The sequence below is a fragment of the Struthio camelus genome, chromosome 8 (assembly GCF_040807025.1).
Source record: "Struthio camelus isolate bStrCam1 chromosome 8, bStrCam1.hap1, whole genome shotgun sequence".
NCBI classification, from domain to species: Eukaryota; Metazoa; Chordata; class Aves; order Struthioniformes; family Struthionidae; genus Struthio; species Struthio camelus.
Window position 1 is genome coordinate 37,648,314 of NC_090949.1, and position 24,880 is coordinate 37,673,193.

Consider the following 24,880-nt stretch of genomic DNA (forward strand, 5'->3'; position numbering starts at 1 on the left):
AACCACCTACAACCGGAAATCAATACGGAATCAGCTTCAGTTTCAGTTCCAATTCATGGGCCTGAGATAGTCTCACCAAGAAGCAGCGTGCCTGCAGTCACATACCACGTAACATCAAGCAGCTTTTCCTTTTAAATTATTAATATCCGTGAAACGTTACTATTTATTAATTAAGATATCACTTCCAGGATGTAGAAGTGTGTTTAAATACAAAATAAAAGTGTCTAAAAGACAGAAAAATTACTAGGAAAATTAATTATAGCATATTCTGAACTATTACAACAAAACAAAAAACATACATCCAACAGGAAACATTTATTGTTTCAGTGCAGCCACCAACGTCACCCACAGCTGGATGACTTTTACATAAGCCATGCATGCAGTTTGTAGTACGTTTCATACTGTATTTGTACCATAATCACGCAGTTTGAGGTTTCAAGCACTTTATCACAGACAGACCAGTAATGTGTTTGAGGCAATCCAATTTCAAAATTGTTTGAGGCAACAGCTAAGAAACCAAAAACTTTAGAGAAGGTTACGTAACAAATATTTATAAAAGAGGCATACAAAAATCAGAAAGTTAATTCCTGCCTTATGCTCAAATACTTTGGTGTTTCTAATTCTTTTAAAAATTAGCTTAATTATAGAAAAAACACTGTCATTATTATGGAAGCCAGCTTTCAACATCATCCTTTATTACAAAAAGTGTAAACAAATATATTGTGGGATTTTAAAACAATGTTGAAACATGCAACCTTGGGGGAAAAACACTTCATGGGTGAGTTCCTTTTTAACATACAAGCTATTAACAGTACTATACATGCTTTATGGCAGCAGCCAGATGAAGAGATTGATTCACAAGCCTAACAGGGAAACAAACTATTGTATTAAGTAGGAATTCGGCTTCTTAGATATTCTAGCACCGCAGCTGTTCCCTTTGCCAAAATGGCTGCTCGGGGAATACGGAATGGATTTCCTTCTAACAGAAGCGTCCTAGAAAAACAGAGATGTTGAAGTCATTTTTATAAAGGTTTATCCTTGTACCAACACATTCATACACCATGTATCAATTTATGAATCCTTTGAAATTCCTAAGTAATTTCTCGTCTGTTCTTCCAAAAGAAGTTTAGCTTCTGCTATCCTAATGCACGCTAGCCTATCTCCCTTAGAGACATCTGAATTTTAATTTATGCAAATAAACCTGTAGTCGTATAGTACTGTAGATACAAAATGCACACATACCCTGCTCCTTCAGTAAGCCTCTGCCAAAAGACAGAGCAAGAAAAAGCTTCTGAAACACGTACGTGACACAAAAAAGGGGATAAAACATGTTAAATTACAACCCTCCACTTTCCAGCTCAGCTGCTAGCCTACTCCTCTTGGACATACATAAACCTCTGTAGGGTTTTTCTGCGTGTGTGTGTGGGGGGGGGGGGGGGGGGGTTGGTTGGTTGTTTTTTTTAAAGTCCCTCAAAATTAAGATTCCCATTCACCTATAATATTTGCTTTGCTGAACTAACTTAACCTTTTTATCAAGTCTAAATTAAGGTGCAACAGCTAGTTTTTAACCATATGAACTGGGACAAATTCTACTGGAGCATAAACATCCCACTGAGGATAAGGTCATTCTAAATTAACCTATGTTAAGAGGTCAGAATAAACCCCGGGGGCAGACAGCGAACTTCTGTTTACTGAGGACCAGCTGCAGCAGTCTAAGACCTCGTCCTGGCTAGCTGCGTGCTCTGCCTTCCTGCCAAAGGTCATCGCTTTTACATCAGCAAATCCACAGAACGGAGCGCATGCCTACAGTCCCATCACAGTCTCCATTAGACAGGACTTAAGAATTGATTGTCTTAAGAATTGATCAAATGTATACAGAATGACAACACCAGCCATTACTCACATGCTAAATAGCTTGGCTAGCAATCAATCAATGCAAGGTGAAAAAGTGTAGGCGAAGACATGGCTGGCAGAGCACTAGCAAAGACAAGAGGGGAACGTCGAGAGTAACTGTGCCAGAGCCCTGGGAGCTGCTACTGCCGCTCTGGACTGCTGGTCTTAGGGGTGGGTGTCCCTGGGACCCGAAACGTCTCACTAAAGCTCTGCACCAAGATCTCCTCCTGAAGTATGCTTAAGGAGAATTACAAGAAAGCGTACTTTAAAGGGGAAAACCGCACTAGCCACTAACTTTTCTTTGACAAGATGGATTAGTTATGTGTAACTGTCTTCCTTAAGGTGTATTATCTAAAGATACTGTCACATCTCTTTATACATCATTATGTCATTATGGAGAGAATGGTTACTCTGTCTCTTTTTTATAAACATGCAAGTTACACACACAGGTAAGGCGCTAACCCTACGCACTGCCAAACAGAGCTACGGCTCGCTCAGCTGGCTGATCAGGCTCGACTACAGGTACACCAGCAGCACGTATGGACATACAGAAAAGCACTTGAACAAGACCACTTATTTCAAGTTAAAAATCCTCGTAACAGCAATCAAGGCAGACAAGGTCACTGGCTTAGACCGTAATATTAAATTTACACAATATCAACGTTCCCTTCCTGTTTTATTTTGCATACTTTATTAGGCATGCTACCATTTTTCTTTCTTTTCTCATCCAGAGCCAGTACACCGTGAGCGTACGTACAGCTGATAAGGAGACCCAGATAGGCAAGTGTTCAAAGCCACTGGAAACTCAGCAATCAATACTGGGAGTTTGATTTGTTTTCCAAATGTGGATTACCTCAAGATATTAAATGCTATCACACAACCCAGTCTTCCAGGGATAAATGTCTGCCTAATTTTGTTAGGCTCCAAGTTCCTCATGACTTTTCTAGTCTTTATTAATGAAAACAGTGCCATCTTCAGATTTTACCACTTCTATTCTTCACTTTCTCCTGAGCCAATCTCAGTGTAAATATCTTTAAAAAATTTAGTAATTTAGATTGCTAGCTTTTTAACAAATCAGTCTTGGCAAGGAGCCAGAAAACAAAGGCCAAAAAAGAGGCAGTTATTCTTAATACTGAGGGCTACATATCCTGTGAAACAACTCCTACAGTAGAGAGCAAAAAGTAAATTAAGAGGAAGCTAAATTATGAAACCCATAGCAGTCATTACATTGAAAATTCAAGCTGTACTATTTGCAAAATTTGACCCTTACAGTTAAATTCTACTTTTGGGAGCACTTAAATTTAAGTAAGTGGTTGGGCATCCAGCTTTCAAAGTGCATTTTTACATTAGAGTAGATTTTTCACAAAAATCATGAAAGAATTCTGCCAATTCTCTAAAAATCTTGAGAAGCTATGGAAGAAACTGCATGGCTCTACAGATGATAAAGAGATACTCATTTTATGCATTTAGACCTACAAACAGGTATCGTGCCAATTTTTATTTTTCCCTCTGACAAAATACTTTACTTTTCTTACTTTAAGAAAGCAGAGTCAGAATATATTTTTATCAAACGAGTTACTGCTTAAAATACACACCTCAGAGTTTCACAGTTTCCAAGTTCTGGTGGCACCTGGAGAAGGTCGTTGTTCTGCAGGTCCAGCGTTCCAAGCTTGTCCATCTTCTGCAACTGCAGAGGATCTACGGACCCAACCTGATTGTTACTGAGCAGGATAGTCTCCAGTGTTAGGAGGTGATAAAGGACGCTGGGAAACACTTTAAATCTTCAAAAAGAAGGCAAATAAATGAGAGTCAGAAAAACAACACTCAAAAAATTAAACCTCTCTCATTTTGAAGGCTGTTATAAGGGCTGTTGATTTAAACTTTTCTTTGTTTAAACATGCCACTCTGAAAGGAGAAAGCATTGATTGTTTTACCTGCACACACTGAAGAAGCTGGACAGAACTGGTATAGTGACAACGCAGCACCTATACCGAGAACTACAGGCCAGCAGCATTAATTTTATGGAACCGTAAATGACAAATAAATAGGAGGACTATTTCCAACTAGTAGTTCTTGTAAACATTTACTGCATCCAAAATTCAAAATGAAGAAATCGGAACATTGTAACCAGTGCTTATGTTTAAAAAGCAGCCAGTATTAAAACGTGGACTTTCTGTAGTATTAAAAAAAAAAAAAAAAAAAAAAGGGAGAACTTTTGAGCACTATATTTTCCTTAAGGTAAAAGCTGAGTACTGCAGCTCTGAGCTCTAGCTACGAAAGCACTACCTCGTATTACTCAAAAAATTCCAGAAACACTCATTTACAAACGATATATAGGTTCCCCTCTGTCTTTGCATCATAATGCATAGCTGTATGCTCACGGTTTGGGAAAAATATAAAAAAACATCACAAAATATTTGACAACTTGTTCTCATTAAATAGGATAGGACTTTAGTTTTTAAAAGTGTTTTCTCTTTGAATATTAATACAGGAAACACCTTCAACATTGCACTTAGAAGGGATCTTCTGCGAGTCACAAACATAAAAAACAGTAACATGCAGCTTCTGTGTCACTCGATGTGTCTTGATAGGCTAGTGAAAGGGAAGTTAAGTCTTACGCTACAGAATTTTGTTAATCTTTTTTGTTAATCTTCTCTCGCTAGAAAAACTATAGATGTGTCAGAGTTCGTCACAGGTCTGAGCTAGGTTTTCCTGCTGTCATTCATCATGTTCATTCTACACGTTTAATGACCATTTTTCCAGACTCACTGGACAAGAATAGCCTGAAAAGGCACTTCAGGAAAGCAGGAATTCAGCCACCTCGCTGCATTTGTCACTTTGTTTCTGCAGAAAAAGACATGTAAACTCCCTCCAAAGTTGAATCCAGAACCTAAGAGCAGCCTTCTCAAAGCAGATTGTACCCACCACCTTCTTTTTGAAAATAATTAAACAAGAAACAGAGGAGGAGGAGTCCCTGTCATTTTCTAAAGAAGCTCAGACCACTCATCTAGGAAGTGGCAGACTTAGGATTCAGCACCCTCAGCCTGAACAAGCCCCAACTCAGCTCTTGAACTTCCTACATGGACAGCTGTCTAGGGGACTCAGAGGTTCATAAGCCTTCTAGGCATTTTAAAAGAATAAATCATTGATAAAGTGGGGCTGGTTTATATGGGTCCCCCTTCCAACTTGCTTAGGAGACATTAGTACTGTATGTGGGGGAGGAGGCCGTTTGGCACTAGCACAATATCCTTCCTTTTCACCCCTGGACTCATTCTATAAGAATAAACCCTACACTGTTTCTCCAAAGGAAAAACAACTGTTCTTTATCTTCAACACAGGGTTTTGGGGAGCATATTCCATGTGATATATGCAGCACCAAAGAAGCCACAAAGCCCCAGTGAGGAAGCACACTATCCTAACCATTTATTTAACTCTCAGCAGCTGTATGCCGTTTAGTCTGACTCATGACTATTTTGAATCCATTCAATGCACTGACTTTATACATTTTCTCCTTTAAGTCCCAAGGACCAGAGTCACGGTACGCAGACATTGCCATGCCTGATCTTTAGGCACGGAACTCTTTTATTGGGTCTGGCCTGGCCTGAACAAGCTTTCACGTTGCAAGTACCATGCACAAGAATGCACGTTCAATGTGTACCGCTGTCATTTCCTAGGGAAGTCTGGGTACTTCACATCCGATTGGCCATCGGATAGGGCAAGAAAGCAAAGGTCTTTATTCTTTATTGAATCACAGTCATCAGAATCCCTGAAGTACTGTTCATGTTAGTGCTGGATGTGCCAAGGCTGTAATTTGAAGTATGTTTAAGCATCCTGGCATATGTGCTTGGTGAAAGAAACAGGAAGGACACATGAGACACTTTTCTTTTAAAATGGAGCTGTAAAAAAAGAGTTGAAAATCTTCATAAATGCATGAAATTTATTAGCAACGGAACATGAGATCAGGCATAACTGTTCTCTCTTACTGTTTGAGAAGAATGGAACCGTAATCTGTATGTTTTAAAACATATTATGTCCAGTAATCTGCATAGACTTCTGAAGGAATGAGCTACCCCCACTAAGCTTTGCCCGGAAGTATTAAGAGCTAATTAAATTTAAAAAATGACTAATACAGATGAGAGATGCAAACTCATTAGGAGTTAAAAGTTGGTTAAAGTAGGTTATAGTTGGTAGATGAGGTTTGGAAAACCTTATTCCTAGGCAAAATCTAAATGGTATCAGAATTTCACTTAAGTTAGTGGCAAAACTCCCATTGTCTTCCATAAGACCAGGACTTCACAAAAGGCATCCATAAAAGGAAATGGGGTAAACAGAGACAATAGATTCAGTCAATATGATATACTCAAAAACAACCACAGGTCCTCTAAAATCACAGGCACAAGGTATTTCCTCTAGCAAAACTTACTTCCTCCAACATAAATAGGAGAACATGCCAACTGCTCAGAAACAAAACTTAAAACTGTGACAGTAACAGACTCAGTAGTGTAAAGAAGGGAGAATGATGGCCAATTGTTTTGCTGTACACATAAGAAATACCCTGCGGAGTCAAATCAACGGTCCTTCTAGTCCAGAATTGTCTCTCACTACTGTAAACAACAAAAGCAGTAAGAGATGCCATCCGGGGAGACCACTCAAGCCTCACCACTTACAGCAGTTCTGGATGCTGTTAAAACAGGAGGGCAATGGACTGCAGTATTGCAGATGTTAAAGCAATCCTGCTGGTATCCATTTTTGGATATATTGTTGACAATACTGTTTAATACCTTTTTGAACCAGTTGGTACTATCTCTTTCCAAAACTTCTTGCAGCGGCAAGTTCCAAAAATACATTACACATCATGCACGGAAGTACATTCTCTTTAGCTGTTTTAAGCTGATCGCACATTTGATCAAATGTGTCCTCATTCTTATATCGCAGGAATAGAATATTGAATTTGGCCCAGTCCTTTTTATATTATAAAAAGTCTAAAGAGTTACTTACCTATTAAAGGAAAGATTTATTATTTGCAGTCTTGTCAGTGCCTCCATCTCCTCAGGTAAAGATGTCAAAAAATTATTTCTGTGTATCAAGTGAAGACAAACAATAATTATTAACTTTTAGAAAGTGTTAACTAAGAATTCATGGTGAAAGAATATGCATATTTACCAGTATTGACATTCTGTCTTAAACCAATGAATTGCTTCATAAATGGGTCAAGACCATGCTCAAGTATGGATGCTTGCTGATGCAAACTAGGTTTGCGTTCTGATTTGTGCCAGTAAGTAGGATTAAAAGTTTGTTCTCTAAATTTAGATACCCAAATATTTCAAAGTTTCGTAACAACTCCAGAAACACGCCTGACAATATTTTCAATACAGAATGAACAGAAATGAAACTTTTAATCATCAAATTCAAAATATACTTTGTAAAGCATGCGTATACACCCACATATATATGTCCACATCTGTATATAAATTATGCTATATAGATACCTCCCCTTCTTAAGGGACTTTAGGAGATCAAAGAACACAAGGAACAAACAGCTTCATGATAGCATGTAAAGAACCTGTATTCCCCCCCATCTGTCAGATAGGACACACCAGACAAATTCTGTACAAATTCATCCCCATTGCAGAATCTTGCCTTTATTCCTCAAGAAATACAAGTTTAAAAGAAGCATAATTTAAGGCATTTAGTTATCAACCTTCTACCCTATTGGTTTGCTCATGGTTCTCCTTGAAGGAGTTTCTGTTCCTTCTGTCTCCCTTTTGTCCCAGAAACATACTCAGCTAGCTGGGTTTCAGAAGAAAGCTAATGAAACGCCTGGATGTTGGTGCCAACCTGAACCAATAGGATAGCTCTGCACCTCTTGAAAATTCACTTAGCCTAGTACCCAGTTGCTGTGACAAACTGGTTTACGGCTACTGTTTCCAGGGTGTTTTCCACAATAGGAAGACATTCAGAAACTTTTTAAATACAAGGAGGACAGGAGTTTGTAAGGTCAAACAAGACATTTCTTGAGTGTGGCACATGAAGAGAGCTGTTACAGGAAAATAAAGACCACTCACTAAAAAAGACCCAGACTTGGACTCAAATTCTTGCTCACTCTGAGATATTCAGCCTTGTCCTCTCATCAACCTCATCTACCAACCATTTCTGCAGTCCTCAGCCTAGCTTCTCCAGCAGCAGCACATATGTTACAGGCAGCTTAATTTAAACCAAGCCAAAGCAAAAAAAACCCTGTCTTTGCAACTGTGCTTTGCTGCTTTTCATTTTGTGAAGCACCCAAGATAATAACTGCTAGTGAGCTAATCCTGATGTCTAAACGAATGCAATGAACGTTTTTCAGAAGTTAGGGAAAGGAGTGACAGTGAGGAACTTAATAAAACTATTACAAATAAAAGTACCTATCGATAGCTCCTGCTTCATGCAGCATACCAGGGTTGCTCTCACTGGTATTGCTTCCTGGATACCCTCCAGGTTTGGGTGTGGTTTTTTTTGGTTTTTTTTTTTTTTTTTTTTTTTACCTCCACTTAACATCTCTGAGGACCTTCTTATGACTGGGGCAAGACTCTTCATCAGAGTAAGTCTTAGAGCTTGTCCACTTCTTTTCTTCTTTTTGTTAAACCAATGCCTAGATCTAGGCCACTTGCCATTTCAGATCTGCCAGTCATTCAACTGACACGGAGGCATTTAGAGAAATTAAAAATGATTTCAGTACTGCTATACTGCAGTAACAGATGGCTGGTTTAAAAAGGCATGGAAATAAATTACTCAGAAAGGAAGTCCAACACACGACACAAACCTGATATCCAAATGTGTCAATTTATGAAGCATGCAAAGCTCCAAGGAAATAGATGAGAGTTTATTGAAGCCAAGGTTGACATCACAAACTGAGTCTTTCAGCTCCACAATCCTGTAACACAGTACAAATATACTTTTATTATGTAAGTACGTTGGCATTATATTTTCTAGGTTACTGAAAAAAAACTGCTTTATTCTAGAAATTTACAAACCGAGGACATTCTGTTGTGATGTTTCAGAAGCAGTTTCGTGAAGATAATGGAAACTACACTTGTGAAAGCAGCCTGCCCTGGAGTTTTATGCTTGGTGCAAAGACAAAGCTCAGAGTCACTTTTCTAAAGCTGCTGTCACTGATTCAGAGAATAAGGTTTACTGTGGAAGCCTCTTCACTTAAATGCAGTTCAGAGGTATTTCAGAAACTATGGCACAAACGACCATCACTGTCGTCTTCCTGCCCTGTACATATTTTAACAAAAAAAAATCCATCCATGTGACTCCATGTGATTCTTTAATAGTCAAAACAAACAGAAATAGCTTATTACCATTTTATTCCCATCTTTCATTTCTATTCACCTGCTCTGCTATTACAGATTGCAGAAACACTGCATTTGCTGTTTCTCATAAAAAGATAAAATACTGAGATGCTTCAGTGTAAAGTACTTAGAAGTTCAGGAAGTTAATTGTTGAATCCCTATGACAGAATCTTCATTTTAGCCTTAAAAAGAGGTAATTAAATGAGCTAAATGCTGATCTTTCATATCTGGATTCCCACAGAATTCTCCTGCACCTAGCAGCTGCAGATCTACACTTTCCTCCCCACTGAATGCTACAGTCTCAAATATGTGAAAAAACATGGAAGGCACAAGCATTATCTCACTAAATTTATCTTCTATGAATGAAAATATTTGTTTCTAGGGGAAAATATAAAATACATATAAAATATATACTAAAATATTTTTTCCTTAAAAATCAGTTCTGATTATTTTCTTAAGCTACCAGAGAAACAGCAACATTTCTCATTACACAAAAAGACTATTTATTCTCATTCGTGTCAGGAAATAGCTTTTCCTTGACTACGGATGAAGAATCAAGTACAATAATATCAAATGCTACTTGATGGGACACCAAACGTATTAAGAAAAAAAAAAAGGCATGGAAATTGCTCATGCTGCTTTTTCAAAAAAATAAAATAAAATAAACATCATCTGAAGAAATTGAATTTAAACAGGACCTTGACTGTAGCATAGCTATATCATCTAACAAAGTACTGAATACACACAGATTATCTTCACATAGGAAAAGGACCACTCTGTAGAGAAAGTAATAAACAATACTACACTGTAGTTAAGTACAGCACTTCATTATTATGTGAAGCATTGTTTCAACAATGCTTAGCAAAACAAGATGAAAAGCAACATGTAATCAAAGTACCGCTTAGTACAGACAAGTCTCCTTTAACTAACCTCCATGTTAAAATCAATGGACCCACCCGCAAGCCACTTATACTAGGAAGTGCAAGCTTTATTCAGCACCTTAATTTTACTTTTATTGTATATGTCCCTCTTTCCAAAATACATACATGCATATATATAATGCATACATATATATACAAGCACATAATGCATACCTATATATACAAATTATATATAATGCATATATAGATATAAAATACTATACATATAAAAAAATACATACACACACACCCCTAAATATATTAGGATAAAGTATAAATATATTTGATTAGAAAAACACATGATGTCCAAGGACAAAAGTAGAAAAAAGTAACAGACAAAGGATGATCTCTATTATGGAACAACTAGTACCTTGCAGGAATTTCATTCAGCTGATTTTTGCTGAAGTTGACAGTGGTGACAGGATTGCTTCTGACTACATCAAACATGTCATCAGGAATCACAGTTGCCTGCTTCTCACTAAACAATGAAAAGCATTTAGCAGAGTAGCATGAACAAGTTAATCATTTGCTATTTAATAACAAGACCTTTTCATCTTTTAGAAAAATCGGAGCAGTAAAATACATATTATATAAATATCTACAATTTGAAGCCCTTGAACAACCGTTAATCAGAAAGCTACGAATCACTGTGCCACGTTACATGGAATGCGCGAATCACTGTGCCACGTTACATGGAATGCGGGCAATAACACCATTTCACGCGGGCAACCTACTCTGTTGTCCAGCTCGACAAAAATCAGTGAAAGCTGAACTATGTCATTATCACAGAAAATGCGTAAATTCAGTAGGGGCCAGTAAGTGTTGCAAGATCGTCATTAAACAAGTTTTCCCCCCCTCAACTTAGAAAACGTCCCCAGCATAGCAGTGTGGAAATGGTTTAACTCGGGTAACTACTGAACTTGGAGCTTCTGAACATTTGTGACAACTAAAACTATTCTAGCCCTTTTCATCAGAATAAGGTCCTCTCCACATATGACCTCTGTTCATGACTGTGCACATTTCACCTGGCAGTTCTCATCGAATATTTTCTTTTCCCTTTCCTAACCTAACAAGTTACATTGCTGGTCTCAATTGAGAATTAACTGAAGAGATACTTGCCTCCTGCAATGAGCTGTTTTGAGACTTAAAGATAATTTCTAAAGACGCTTAAGATGCACTAAAATCACCTGAAACAGTAAGTAATCAAGTGAGTTAAAAGAAATGTTACTGTGGAATAGCTGATAGGACAAAGAAATGAAAATGCAGGAGAAACACCAATTGCCACTCAAATCCGCCCATTCTTGAGCACACCAGTTAAAGTGAAAAATGCGCAGGTGTAGCTAGAGTTGCAAAAAGTCTGTATATATCATAAAGTCAAAAATAAATAAAAGTCAAAAATAAAAAAAATATTCTTACAGCTTTAGAAATACATAGTATTTCAAAACACATACCTATATTCCAATAATTTTAGTGAAGTTATGGCATGCATGTTTATCCTTGACTCACTCGGAAGAGTCATGGCTGTCACAGGAGGCTCTTCATTTGGGCTAGTTACATCATCTAGAGATAATATACGTATACAGTCACACAAACAACTACAGGCTGCAGTCAGATGCACCAAATGCTCTAGATTGAGAGCTTTACTGTCCCTAGTCACTTGCCATCATCCTTTTTTAACTCTTCCTGTATTTTTATAGGAAGAGTTACTCTGGTTTGATTGCACGTAACCTGACTCTGATTAAATTCAACAATTTCCTAGTAAAGATTTTTGGTAGTCTTGGATTTTGGTTTGATTTTTTTTTTTTTAATTTGGATCATTTTGACAAAATAGGTCAGGGCACACGTTATGCTAGCAGAGATGTGGAGAGGCAGCAGCCTCTGAGGGTTAAGGAGCTAGAAACTGAAAAGGAGAACAGTGATAAACAGGAAAGACAGGCTAGAAGTGATGATTTAGATCATCTATATCCAGAACAGCAAAACTGACCACAACTATAGTTAAAAGATTAATATTTGTAGTTATTTTTGTAATACCCTTCTCTACAGAGTTCTTTCTGATTATTATCTACAGTCTTTGTGAAAGAGTTGTTTGCCTTAAACTCATACTTTCAAAGCAGCCCTTTAACAAATGCGGCACGTTAAAAGCATTGGCTCCGCACCACAGGAGTGGCATCAAACCTTGGGGATTCACACATGCATAATTAGGGTGAAGCTTAACTAGAAGTCCAAACCTATGACAAATCTAAATTCCACTAAAAGCAGTGGAACAAACTCTACAGAATTTCAGCAGCGTTCAAGACAACCAGTCTAGTAACAGCTATATCTAACCAAAACTAGTCATCTTTTTACTAACAATGGTCAAAAAGAAGGTTCAAGAGGCTTATTCTCAATTTAAACCTCTACAGGAAGAGGACTGCTACTGCTCTTTGTTTCTCTCTCTCTTAGATGTCATAGTAACAGGTACAGTACAATGATAAATATTCCCGTACATGCAAGACATTAGCTAATTTTATTATCCACAATTATATTAACTATTATAGTTCTGTGTGTAAGTGCACATTGAACCCCAGTGAGACCTGGATCATTGGGCCGACTAGATGGCCCCCGCCCCCAGAGTACGTGCTTGCTGGCAGGTATGCAATGGCTTCTTCCCACCGACAGTGCTGAGAAGGTGCAGTTGAAAGCCCAGAGCCCAGTTCTCAAGAGCCATTACATCACCTGTTACCGGGGTCTTTCCAGCTCAAAATATTGTTGACCTCAATTCAACTTAGGGTATACAACTAGCCCTGGGCTTTCCGAGTTTGAGCCAGGTTCTCCTCGGAAGCAGCGGGTCTGCAGGGGAAGAACTCTCCCCTCAGGTTGGGACGCCGCCTGAGGTAACTCCTCGAGGTTGAGAGCTCTCTCCCAAGTTTGGGTGAGTGATTGCATGCACGTGGGGAGGAGGGAGGAGGGATATATTGGGGATATATTTTGCTGGTGAACCCACAGTGCAGTAGCTTAGTTCCTATGCTGACATCTGAAACATGTTGAATACTGTTGCTGGTTAATGAATTGGTTAATAATTCTATAACAGGGTGGGCCCTTTTCATTTCGTGACAAGTTCACCCACTGAGCTTCTGAGTATGTACTCTGCCATCCAATTAACATTTGCAAAGCTAGTAATAATATGTTAGATTCACTTAGAACCAACATTTCGAAAGCCAAGTAACCTTGTACTATACAGTGACTTAATTAATACTGCCACCTTACGGTATGAGGAGATAAAATCTATTTACAAAAGGAAGAAATTTCATACATTTTCAATAAAAGCTGCCGATATGTATTATCAAGGCCTCTTCTAAATTAAGAAGTTAAATGTTTTTTGTCATTTAAATGCAGCATAATCATTATTTAATGTCAGCACTGACCTCAGTCATTTTGCCTACTTCACACGTCTCAAAAGTTAACAAAGATGAAAATTTCTAAACCGATAAACTGAAGTCCTGTTCTGAAAAGATTAAGGCTCCTCAACATGCAAGCTACTTAAAGATTCTGACACTCTGCATCCTATATAAGAAGAAAATACAAAGTCTGACCACTGCTAATTGGTTTAGAAAACACAGAACAAAAATGAAGAGCCAAATATCAAAATATCTCAGCGAATTACAAGCCCAGGTATCAATCTGGAGAATGACTTGGGTGCACAAAGCAACTAGCAACTTCTTACACCTTTTTAAAAAACGTTATTCATTCATTTTACAAAGTAGTGCATCTGTTACAGAAAAATGATATACAATAGGTGTTTCTTAATCCACAGATATAATGCAGAATCCAAAGAAGAATTCTGCAAAAACATACAACAGTTGTTCAGAGAAGTAATCTCTGTGCAACATTTCATCTGATTTTCTGCTTTAAGACTTTTTAATTACATCTACAAGGAATGTTGGGATCAAGATTTTTAAATGGTAGAAAGACCAATTCTAATAGACCAGGTTTAGAAGTATGTTTTAAATAATTGGTTACTTTCTCCTGAAAGACTTTTTATATTCTTAGTCAGCTTGGACGTAGACTTCATGGCATTACTAAGACTTTAAGGCAAACTTATTCATGCATATACTTGGTAGGAATCACCTGTCTGTAGTGCCCATGTTATTTCATGAATGAATAATACATAATACCTCTGCAAAATCTCACCTGTTTTTCCATACTGTGACCAAGCCAGTAGACAGATGGCAAGCTTAAAAGGAACTCCTTACATAAGCTTCCCATTAGGTTCCAAAAAAAAAAAAAAAAAAAAATCTGAATTCCTCATGCAAAATGCATAAAGGGTTAGAGGAAAATATTTAGGATTATCTTTCTAAACAATACTCCTCCATAATGAACGTTTGTTATTTTATATCATCGAAGAGAATAAGGAAAGCAAACTGTTGAGTGAAGAAAACACTATTACTGCAGGATAACTGGGGGGAAATGAATTAAAAACACAGCTACCCTGGGTAAGTTCTAATCTCTTTTCATTTCTTAAAAAGGTTCTCTTTAATAGCGCAATACAATAGAGTAATATACCTTGAATTTTGCTTCTTAGGTATTTCAGAAGTTCTTGGGTTCCTTTCTTAAAAAAAAAAAAAAAAAAGAAGAAGATAAGTGAAACAAGCATTTGTGCATCAGTATTTATATAGCTCTTTTAGCAAGGAAGAATGACAAACATCAGTTGTGTAGGTGGAGCTCATAGCACTGCCGACTATAAAAGCTACCTAACGCTTCCTGTAGAAGAACTCCGTTTGCAGTAGCGTATAAATTTGCTTATGTATGATTTTATCTGTTTATTCCAGGTGAAATTTTCCATGCCACGTCTGGTACCAGGAGCCACCTTAGCGCCACATTTTACATTTTTTATCTAAAACTTCATCCACTTCCAAAAGCAAGTAAAAGTGACCAAATGAAATGAATTTTCTCTTTAAAAAGGTCTAACACAATCATGCTTTGGAGAAGGAACTTCAAATTTCTCACAGAGGGTGACTGTTCAGAATTTCAGGAACTTTATATCCAAGTTTGGCCAAATTATAAGATCTCGGAAAAACACTGCAGTTTACATAATTTGCATGGTTTTTTATCAGCTGAATTCTCCAAAGATTTGATTTTCAATCCTCTCACAGCAACTTATATTGGCCAAACAACACAGTTACCATCTGCATAATCTCTGAGTAATCCAGCATAATCTCAGTCACCCCATTTGTTTTGGAAGCTAGGCTTTCCTTATGATTTTACGTGCTTCTCTGTTGTTGTAAAAGCATGGACTGAACTAAAGCATTGAATACTGTTACTATTTTTCATTCTGACTGACATCTATACTACATACAAGAAGAGACTGACTGATCTGAACGCAGAGAGGAGAAAGAAAACGTGGAAGTGGGAAAGGAACGAACTAGCACGAGGGATCTGGCGAGACTGGACATCAGAAACTGAAGATAAAATACTGAGAAAGAGAGGCTGGAGGAAAGTGGGGACTTGTAACAGAAACATGGAGGTCAAACAGAGAGTTGAGTAAGTCACCTGGCTTGCTTGGAGGGGAAGGTAAACAATAAGATCATCAGTAGACAAGTAACAATAGGTTATGCGAAGAGATGAGAAACATAAGGGGATAGCAGGGTGGAAAAGGAAGAGACGAGGGTTTAAGAAAAGATGACCGGAGCTTTGTCAAGAAAGAAGGAAACACACAGAAGACATGAATGGGATTGGGACTAGAATGAGAGGCCTGAAGAGTAAGAAGAGACAAGACAGAACAGGGACCTGCAAAAGGGGATCCGTGCCTGCTAGACTATACTCCCTCCCTCAAGTCCTCGCAATTCCATAGGCTCACCATTCACTTTCTGCTAGCAAGCGTCTGGGGAACCTACATGATTTGTCAATTACTCCATTAAATCAAGTGGAAAAAATGCAGACAGTTCATATAAAATTTCAGTTATAAAGATTTCCAGTGTTGGTAATGGATCAAGACAGTGTAAGTATAAAATATCATGATGGAATTCTTGTACCTCTGGTTTGCTAATAAAATATACAAGAAACATATACAGTAAGTTAGACCCACGTATGCTCTTAACACTTGGAAAAAAACGAAATCCTCAGAAGTCAAGGTATGCTAGAAGTTAAGGAGTGAGGCAACCCTAGCTCAGTCTCCTTTGCATGTATATTGTAGCACAGGTTTGAACTCTGTGATCACTTATTAACTTCCATCCACTGAAACCCTGTTCATTAATGTAGTGCATACAATGCTCACTCAATCAGCAGTTACATGATTTTCTCTCCTCTTATTTTTGGCATATTGCTGTATATTACAAAATTTAATTTCAACATGGGGTCTTCAGTGTTCCTCATTTTTAGAGAATTCGAGTGCTTCAGAAACATTCATTTTAATGCCTTGGCAAAAGCACAAAGAGAAGGAAGTAATGTATACCACCAATGAAAAGAGGGGCCTGCTGGAGGGTAGAAGGGAAAGTAATTCTGTAGCAGCAGTAGTAGTCCCCACACCCCAGCCTCCCTGATGCCCTAAGTACTTGTTTTTTCATATATAACCCACACCTTCACTTTGCCAGTTACCTAAAAAGCAAACACAGATTATCTGACCACATGAAAATGTGGTACATCATACTGTCATTCCTCAAAACACATCTGCCATCAAATACGCTTCGGAAATTGAATCCTAGATGCTTAATTCACGCAAGCAGGAAATGAAAAACAGAAATCCATGCTCATCTAGGAAAAGCTTCATGTATAGTACTCGCCTAGCATCACACTTGATTGTAACTGCAGCAGGACTATAACCCAGTTTCCCAAGGCAGCAGCCAGCCGCTTTATCCTTTGTTCTTCAGACATCCCTTGCTTCATTCGCAATATATATTACAACATCTGTGGCAAATCAGAAAGAGGTCCTACAAGCAACAACCCCCTTTATTCCACAGCCCTCACTATTTTATGCATTGCCTCACACTTGAGTGGAAAGAGTTCCTGAATCACAGCACACCCAAGAGACAGACGAAAGTTGCACAGGGCACTTGAAATCTAGACATTTGCTAATTTTTTCATGTTTGGCTTCACGATTTGAATAATGTAAATATACAGCATAACCAAACTTTATATATTGTCTAAACGTGCTTACTTGCAGAAGGTCTCTTCGAATGGTTCTCAGCGGATTGCCCTCTAATGCCAGGAATTTCAGCTGAGGAAGGTTCCCCAATGTATAAGGCAACCTGCAAATGGAAGCAGCTCATTCAGTGCAACTTCAAAACACATTCTAAAGAATTAGCAATGGCTTTTCAGATGGCCTGGAATTCTGAAGCTCACGTTCAAATCAAAAGATCCAGAATGTATTACGTTTAAGATAGGCACAGTCGGATCATAACACTTAGATAAAACAGAAAGGCTTCTTTTTACTTTATCAAGTCATTTTTAATTATATTTTAGAAACGGAAATATATCAACTACAGAATTATTAGTGAATTATTACTCTGTTTCAAGCAAATACGGATGTCATTAGCTATGCCTCAACACAGATATATGCAGTTTTTAATATTACCTACTGATATCATTGTTGGCTAGGTCAAGTCGTTCCAACTTCTGAAGCACAGTAATTTCATCAGGAACTGATTTTATCTTGTTATCTCTAAGTTCCAATACAGAGAGAGAATTCAGGTGCTTAAGATTCTCAGCGTTTAAAATTTCAATCTGATTTTCACCAGCATGTAATTCCTATAGAAACAAAGAATCACCCACAATCACATTACCCTGGTAAAATTACTCTGTAACTTATTAATCTCCTGAATCATGTCACTGGCAAAAACCTATGATGACATGTGGAGAGAATACAGACTTTGATTCACTTGCATCTACATATGAAAAACCAAAGCCTCCAAAGAGTCAGACATGAGTCTGAACTTAGTTTTTCTGAAACCATCATAGGATCCACAGCCTCGAGTTCCATTTCCAAGCTCGGAATCAATCTGCTACATATTTCTCTTTGCTCAGGGATGCTTCACTTACAACAGAAGAACTGAAGGGATCCTCGGACCAGAAAGGGAGCACATATGCTGCTGTAGGCACTAAAACTCAGAACTTCACACTCTAGCAGGATTTTTTTTTTATTTTTCAGGGAAAAAAAATGAAGTATCTTGGAATTTTAACTGCTCAGTTGAGCGTTACATAGCTTTGGCACCTGCGCTCTTTGATGGATTTTGTCACCACCATGGTACAAGCATTCAGTCGGCCCAGTTGTTTTCCTATTAATTGAGTAACAAATTTCTGATGTCCTGAGAGACAGACGGTTTTCAATTTTAAGCATATCGCGAATAATTAGGCTACAAAATATCTGAAGATATGATTACATTAAAGGAAAAAATATGGTATATTTTCTCTACAGTTGCAATGAAAAAATAACAACGAACAAAGTAAACATATCCGGACAATGCTTCTAGAGATTAAAAAATAACTACCGCAGACAATATTACATCCAGTCACTCCTCTTGTACATTTTTTGTTTCCCAGTTCTGAAGAGTAAGTACCGCTGCAAGTTTGTCTTCCAAGTGACATTAAGCTTGACCAGTGGGAACAGCAAAAGAAGTTGCAGATGATATATTAAATATAATTTTGCACACAGAATTAACAACTATTGATCACAGCCATTCATAATACTTTATACAAACAGTTGTTATTACAAAAATAAAGAAAAAGTTTACTGTAGGTACGTTTACAGTACCTTAACTGTTTCAAACCATACCTTCAGTAATTTACATGAAGGAAATTCTGGTAAGTAACGTAATTTATTTTTTCTTAGATAAAGTTGTTCCAAGGATGCCATACTCGCCAATTCAGAAGGTACAGTTTCCAGGTAGTTTTTAGTACAATCCAGTTGTCTTAAGCCTATAGAAACATGTGTGCAAGTGAGAAAAAGTAAATAAAAAACATCTTCTACAGAATCATAACTATTCTCTTTTTAAAATAAACATGACGTTCTGCCCGTCAGAACTTCGTAAGAAGACAAGCCAGTTAGCATCTGCATTTGCGAAAGCCAGACATTTGCTTCGGCTTTTCAATTTATACTTCATAAGATATTCTGGAATGCCTTCAACGACACTGCCCGATACCAGTCCTTTGAAGTAAAAGGACTGGAGAGAATAGAAAAGGATAGGTCTGTTGTCACAGACCATTTCAGAAAGATCTGCAGATAATTTCTGTACCACTTAAAAAAAATACAGCGGTCTATCTGTTCCTGTAGATCAGCCACAGCAATTAAAATGTGTTTCATTTAAATAGTAACAATCTTGATACTCAATATTATTCAAATCTTAGAAGTAAACTTCTTTTGCTCACCATTTTGTTTTTTCACTCCTCAGTAATTTCAAATATCTATTTATGCATAATTTTCCACTCAAAATATGCACTGAAGAAAATAATCTGTCAAATTGTTTACTACATAGTCTTAAGGCTACCGACTTCTAAGCAGAACAGAAGCTATACTTCTCCAGTTACTTCTTGTGCCCCATTTATCTAGAAACACCAACCATAAAAGGACTCATGTTCGATTTATAGCGGCTATGAGCTGGGGACTTATTATTTTTATTAATTCTGAACTTGTATTTCTGAGAACTTATTAACTCTTTCAGAGCACACTTTCTTAATGCTGAATAATACGTGACTTATTTCTGAACACGACTACAGAATTAACTATATGACATTGTATAATCTGAGGAAACTAACTTACTTTTCATTGCACTGATATCTACAGGCAGGTTCCTGAGCTGATTGTAAGCCACGCTGAGTCGCACTACGTTAATGAGCGAAGCAAAACTTGCTGGAATGTCTGTAAGATGGTTGCTGGAAAGATCCTGAAAGGAAAAAAAAAAAAAAAAGAGAGACGCAGAGAGAGAAAGAGGTTAGAAATAGAGATGTTTAAAATATCCCATGAGTACTGCTACTGCAAAGTTAATTAGTGGCAGAACATTAAAATTAGACGGCTGGCTGACATCCTCAGGATCTTCCTTGTTAGAAACATGAATGGAAGAGACAAATCTCCCATGACTGATAAATCACAAGGGATTTGATTTTTCTGCAAATATTTGACAAACCAAAAGCAAAACTTGGTTTCAAAAAAAAACCTGTAATATCTGATAAGCTACGGAAGTCATTAGAATATTCATAAAGTTCTGCCATCTAAGCTATACTTTTTAAAACTATCAGTAGCAAAACATGGATAAATCAGCCTTTCTGAACAAATAAATAATTTAAAGAGCTGCAATTTACTAATTCTTCTAAATTGACAAGCTGCCCAAATCCATCCGGCAGATGACTCAGTTCATTGTGATGAAGAAGGAGGCTCCTCAAGTGTGTCAACTGCATCAACTCTTCTGGGATAGTTTTCAGTTTGTTGTGGCTAGTATTAAAACACGGAAAACAAGGGAAAAATCAATTATTAAGTAGTTTTAAAAACTCAACTGCATACAGAACATTTTTTCTTATACGTTATGCCATCCTAACTAGGGTTATGATACTTGTAATAGCAGCACTATCCTAGCCATGCATGACTCCTTGAAACCCACACTCTACAGACCCTAGAGCAAGTATGAAGTACATCCAGTATCAGATACACTGGATATTCTGTGTTGGTACAGAACAACTATCCGTTACACCTGCAGTGGAACAGGCTCCTGCAAAACGTTTTCACGTTGCAGCATCTACGTAGTCATTCACAGATAAGAATTAAGGTTTTCAAAGTATTCTCTAGCTGAAAACAATCTGAAATGAAAGTAACTTTTCTGAAAGACAATTTAATTAATTTCAGTTGCTCGTTCATACCTTGAAAGTCATTGCAGTATTTCCCATGCTTTCATGTTGTAACACGTACTTACCTGACATCAAGTTTCTGAAGATTTTCTAAATGTCCCAAAGCAGAAGGAAGAGATGTCAGCTGATTATCATGTACCTAGAAAATGAAGTTTTTAAAATACATTTACTAATTTGTACCTTGTAGTGTTATTTTCCCTTACCCAAGAAGCAAATCAAGCTAAACTAATACACAGAATAATTTTGTACACAGGTGACAGGTGTACACACGCCTCTGCAATTATTAATAGCAGCATTGCAACTGTCAATCTGGCAAAAGTTCACTTAATTGATAGTAAGTGGTGAGAGATGAAAAGATGAGAAATGAACGGTGGGGAGAAAAAGTGCAAGAAAGGAGGCTGTATCCTGTTAACAGCTCTTCTTTCAGTACCCACTGTAAAATCTCCTATATCTTTCTACAAAACAAAACCCACGATCAGCATAAAAACTGACTAGGGTGTTTTGTAAAAATCCCTAGTTTTTCCTTGAAAATACACCAACGCCAGTTCTACACATTCACCAGCACAGAAAATGGAAAAGAAAGATCAGAGACTGTTTCCCCACCTCCCACAAAGGGAGTGCAGTCTTATTACAATGGGATCGTTGTACTTACATCGAGCACAGTGAGCGCAGGCAGAAGTTTGACATCCTCTGAAAGACACTGCAGTTTGTTTGAGGCTAAAATCAACTTGGTCAGATCTACTTGCTCCCACCAGCGATCCGCAGCACCAAAAGAGAGATTTTGATGAGCCTCCTCTGGGGTATCCAAATTTATCCGCCATACATGTTGAGGTACTACATACACAAGCATACATACACAAGTCAACTAGATATTTCTGATATTCACTCTTTGAACTTCCCCTGTCATAGTGCTTTTCCTATATACACACACACATATATAGGCAACTATTTTTTCTGTTTTCCCAGAGCTGTCAACTACAAGCTGAGGGAAATTTGTCAGCAACAGCAAAACAGAAGCAGAGGTGCAAGCAGAGGGCAGAAAAATTCATTGTGATTGTTCCGTGCATATATATATTCTACATATATATATTTTTGTCCTGACCGGATCACGTTCCCAAGGGCAGAACCAAAGAACGTCAAGGACGCCTAGCCTGCTGAATCAGCCACGGTCCTGCAAGCATGGCAGGAATTCCCTTAACGGAAGAGCCTCTTGACTTTTCGGGCAGGCCTCGGCCAGCTCGGGGAAGCGCCAGGCGGGTCAGCCCGGGCTAGGTGCAGCGCCCAGACCGCTTTCGGAGGCCGAAGGGGAAGCAGGGCCCTGGGCCGCGCTACTGCGGCCTCCCCGCACGCCTTCCGCCGCCCTCGCCCCAGGACACGGCCTGGGCACCACGGGGAGGGAGAGCACCTGGGCCTCCCCCGGGGACGCGGGGACGCAGACCCGCCTCCGCCTCCTCCTCCGGCGCAGAGGGGCAGCGGCTCCCAGCTCTCACCCTCGCTGAGGCTCCGGCCCGACAGGTTTAACTGCCCGCTCTTCCGGGCCGCCCGGATCAGCCCCTGCGGCACGGCGGGGCCCGGCTCCGCCGCCGGCCGCCTGAAGCCAGCGCGGGGGTCGCCCGCCCGCGCCCTCCGCGCCGCCGCCATCCCTCCGCGCCGTCCGCCGCCGCCCCGCCCCGCCGGCGGAGCAGGCGGAGCCCGGCACCGCCCCGCGCCCGCCGGGGCCGAGCCCAGCCCGGCCGGGCCGCCCGGCTCCGCGCCGCCGCCATTTCCCGCCCGGCGCTGCCGGGTGGCGGCTCCGAAGGGGCGACGAAATGGTGCCCGCCGCCCCGACGGCGCGAAGCGGCGGCGGGCGCCGCTGGCCAAGGCGGTAACGCGCCTCCTCCCTCCCCAAGGACTGAGCCTAACGCCGCCGGCCTGGAGGGCGGCGGTCCGGACGGCGCGGGCACGCTGAGCGCTTCCCTTCGGCGGCAAGGCTCTTCCCAGGCCTCCCCAAACTTAACGGCAAGATTGGTACCTTTGCGCAAGATAGAAACCACCATTTCTGTGAAGGTTTCAGCTCATAAGCTGAACTTCGTGGGTTTTTTTTTTTTTTTTTTTTACAGTTCGGATCAGCTTGCGATTTAATAAGCTATAGCTTCTCCCAGCAAATGGAAAGACAAAAGAGAAGTTCTACTTCCTTGTTTTCCCTGAAGCGTTTTGGATATTTGCTGAGTGAATACGTACAAGTCTTGACTTGTGACATCTTGTGAATGAAGCAAGACTAGAAATTGTATTTCACAACAGAACCGAAGACATAAATTACTAATTACTACAAAAGCAGGCTCAGCAATAGATGAGCTGCAACTGCGCATACTATATTACTCAGATCTCATTTCCCTCCCTCTTCCCCCTCCTTTTTTGCTAAAGCCTTCACCTTTGTCATAAAGGACTGACAGAATTATTTTCACTGAACATATTTAAGGTCGTCACAGTTGGAATGCAGACCAAATAACGTGGAAAAAATATTTTAAACGGGCACACAAAGTATGCCAAATAAAAAGGTATTTTTATTTAGGCTATTTGTTTTTCCCCTTCCCTGTAGTCCTACAAACTGAATCAGAGTACTAGACTGAAAATTTCTAGCTGGCGAAGCCCAGTAATTGCTTCTACCACTTACTCCGCGCGTCAGATCAGCGTCTGCCTAATCCTAGCAGTAGTTCCTTCAAAGAACTAAAAAACAAGTAGGTTATAAAGAAAAGGTATGCATTTCCCCCTCATTCGTTCAAGTCTGTAGTTGTAGCCGTTTCCACTTTCAGGTTCCAGCTTTTTGTTTGAAACAGTTTTTTGAAAACTTCTACTAACAGTTCTGTTGAACTTAAAAGTAATTACATTAGGACTAAATACCAAATTGGACGAATAAGCCTCTGACCCAGAAATTCATATTTCAGGCACTAGCTCTTGTCTAAGGATTCGGCCTGTGCATTGTTTAGTTTTTACCACGTTCCTTCAAATCCCTCTTTTCTCTTTTTGGAAGTCACCAGATGGCACTCCAAAAATGCTGTTTCAAGAACTTCAAAAAAATGTATCTGTTTGGAAGACCAGGAGCTAAGCAAGCTCAAGCAGATTTGTGTCACTTGGAAATCACGACCATGGTTGGGAAAGGTTGGGGGGGAGGAGGGGGACTCACTGGAATGATTCATATCCATCACTCTTATTAGATGGTTAAGAAACGATTGGTTTGCTTACAGCCTGATGCCAAGAGGGATATTGCAGAAAACGTTACTCTGCAATGCTCCAAATACATTCCACACAGAACACAAAATAACTCTTCCCCTTGTCTCTACATCAGGAGAATTAATTCAAGCACCGGTTGACCCAACTCGAGCATCAAAAATGCAGCCATTTTAAGTTTAACGCTGTAGCGACTGAGCGGCATCCAAGCCCACTTGGAACACCTCGAGCAAGGCATTCGCCGCAGCATACCAGCCAGGCCAACGCTGAGGCCGTTGAGAGCCACCCTTTTAAAGACTGACTCGAAACACTCCAGAACCCAAACCGTTATCTGGATGAACTCTCGTGCTACCAGCACAAAGGATATTTTAGGCTCGATGTCTTCTGCGCTGGTTCCTTAAGAGCCCTCTTGAGGCCTGAAGCGAGCCAGCCCACCGAGGGAAGAGAGGGAGCCGCGAGTTACTCCGCCTTTCGCAGCCGGAGGCGGCGAGGCAGGGAATGGCGGCCGCCTCCCTCTTTCCCCCCTCACAGATAACGGCCGCCGCACGCGCGCGCGCCCCCCCCCCCGCTCCAGCCAACCGCCGAGTCCTCCGGCACCGCCCCCCCCCGCTCTGCGCATGCGCAGCGCCTTCCGCGCAGGCGGCGCGGGCACTACGCGTGCGCCGAGGCGGAGCGCTCCCCTCTGCCCGCCAGCGGGGCCAGGCTGCGCGTGCGCCG

At 39.7% G+C, this 24,880-nt stretch overlaps 1 protein-coding gene across 3 annotated transcripts; it reads right to left on the reverse strand.

Annotated features, from left to right (window-relative positions):
- Positions 1–300: 300 nt before the first annotated feature.
- Positions 301–24,731, reverse strand: LRRC40 (leucine rich repeat containing 40). 3 transcript variants are annotated; one of them, XM_068953513.1, is made up of 15 exons: positions 24,179–24,731; positions 21,609–21,790; positions 21,022–21,095; positions 20,417–20,546; positions 19,878–20,001; positions 18,894–19,036; positions 17,697–17,869; positions 17,280–17,370; positions 14,690–14,735; positions 11,599–11,707; positions 10,518–10,625; positions 8,696–8,806; positions 6,892–6,969; positions 3,489–3,674; positions 301–993 (listed from the first exon to the last, which is right to left on the reverse strand). In XM_068953513.1, exons 1-15 carry the CDS (start codon positions 24,234–24,236, stop codon positions 888–890), a joined length of 1,719 nt encoding a protein of 572 aa, XP_068809614.1. In that variant the 5' UTR covers positions 24,237–24,731; the 3' UTR covers positions 301–887. The 3 variants fall into 3 exon arrangements, with proteins under 3 accessions (XP_068809614.1, XP_068809615.1, XP_068809613.1); XM_068953514.1 differs by lacking the exon at positions 24,179–24,731 and adding an exon at positions 22,968–23,594; XM_068953512.1 differs by lacking the exon at positions 24,179–24,731 and adding an exon at positions 22,447–22,612.
- Between the last annotated feature and the right edge of the window lie 149 nt (positions 24,732–24,880).

Coding starts and splice junctions, on each gene's coding strand:
- LRRC40 (XM_068953512.1), bottom strand. CDS start 22,597: ATGGCGGCGGCGCGGAGGGCGCGGGCGGGCGACCCCCGCGCTGGCTTC. Junction 21,096..21,608: donor CTGCGCTCACTGTGCTCGAT/GTAAGTACAACG, acceptor TTCATTTTCTAG/GTACATGATAATCAGCTGAC. Junction 20,002..20,416: donor TTGTCAATTTAGAAGAATTA/GTAAATTGCAGC, acceptor TTTTCCTTTCAG/GATCTTTCCAGCAACCATCT.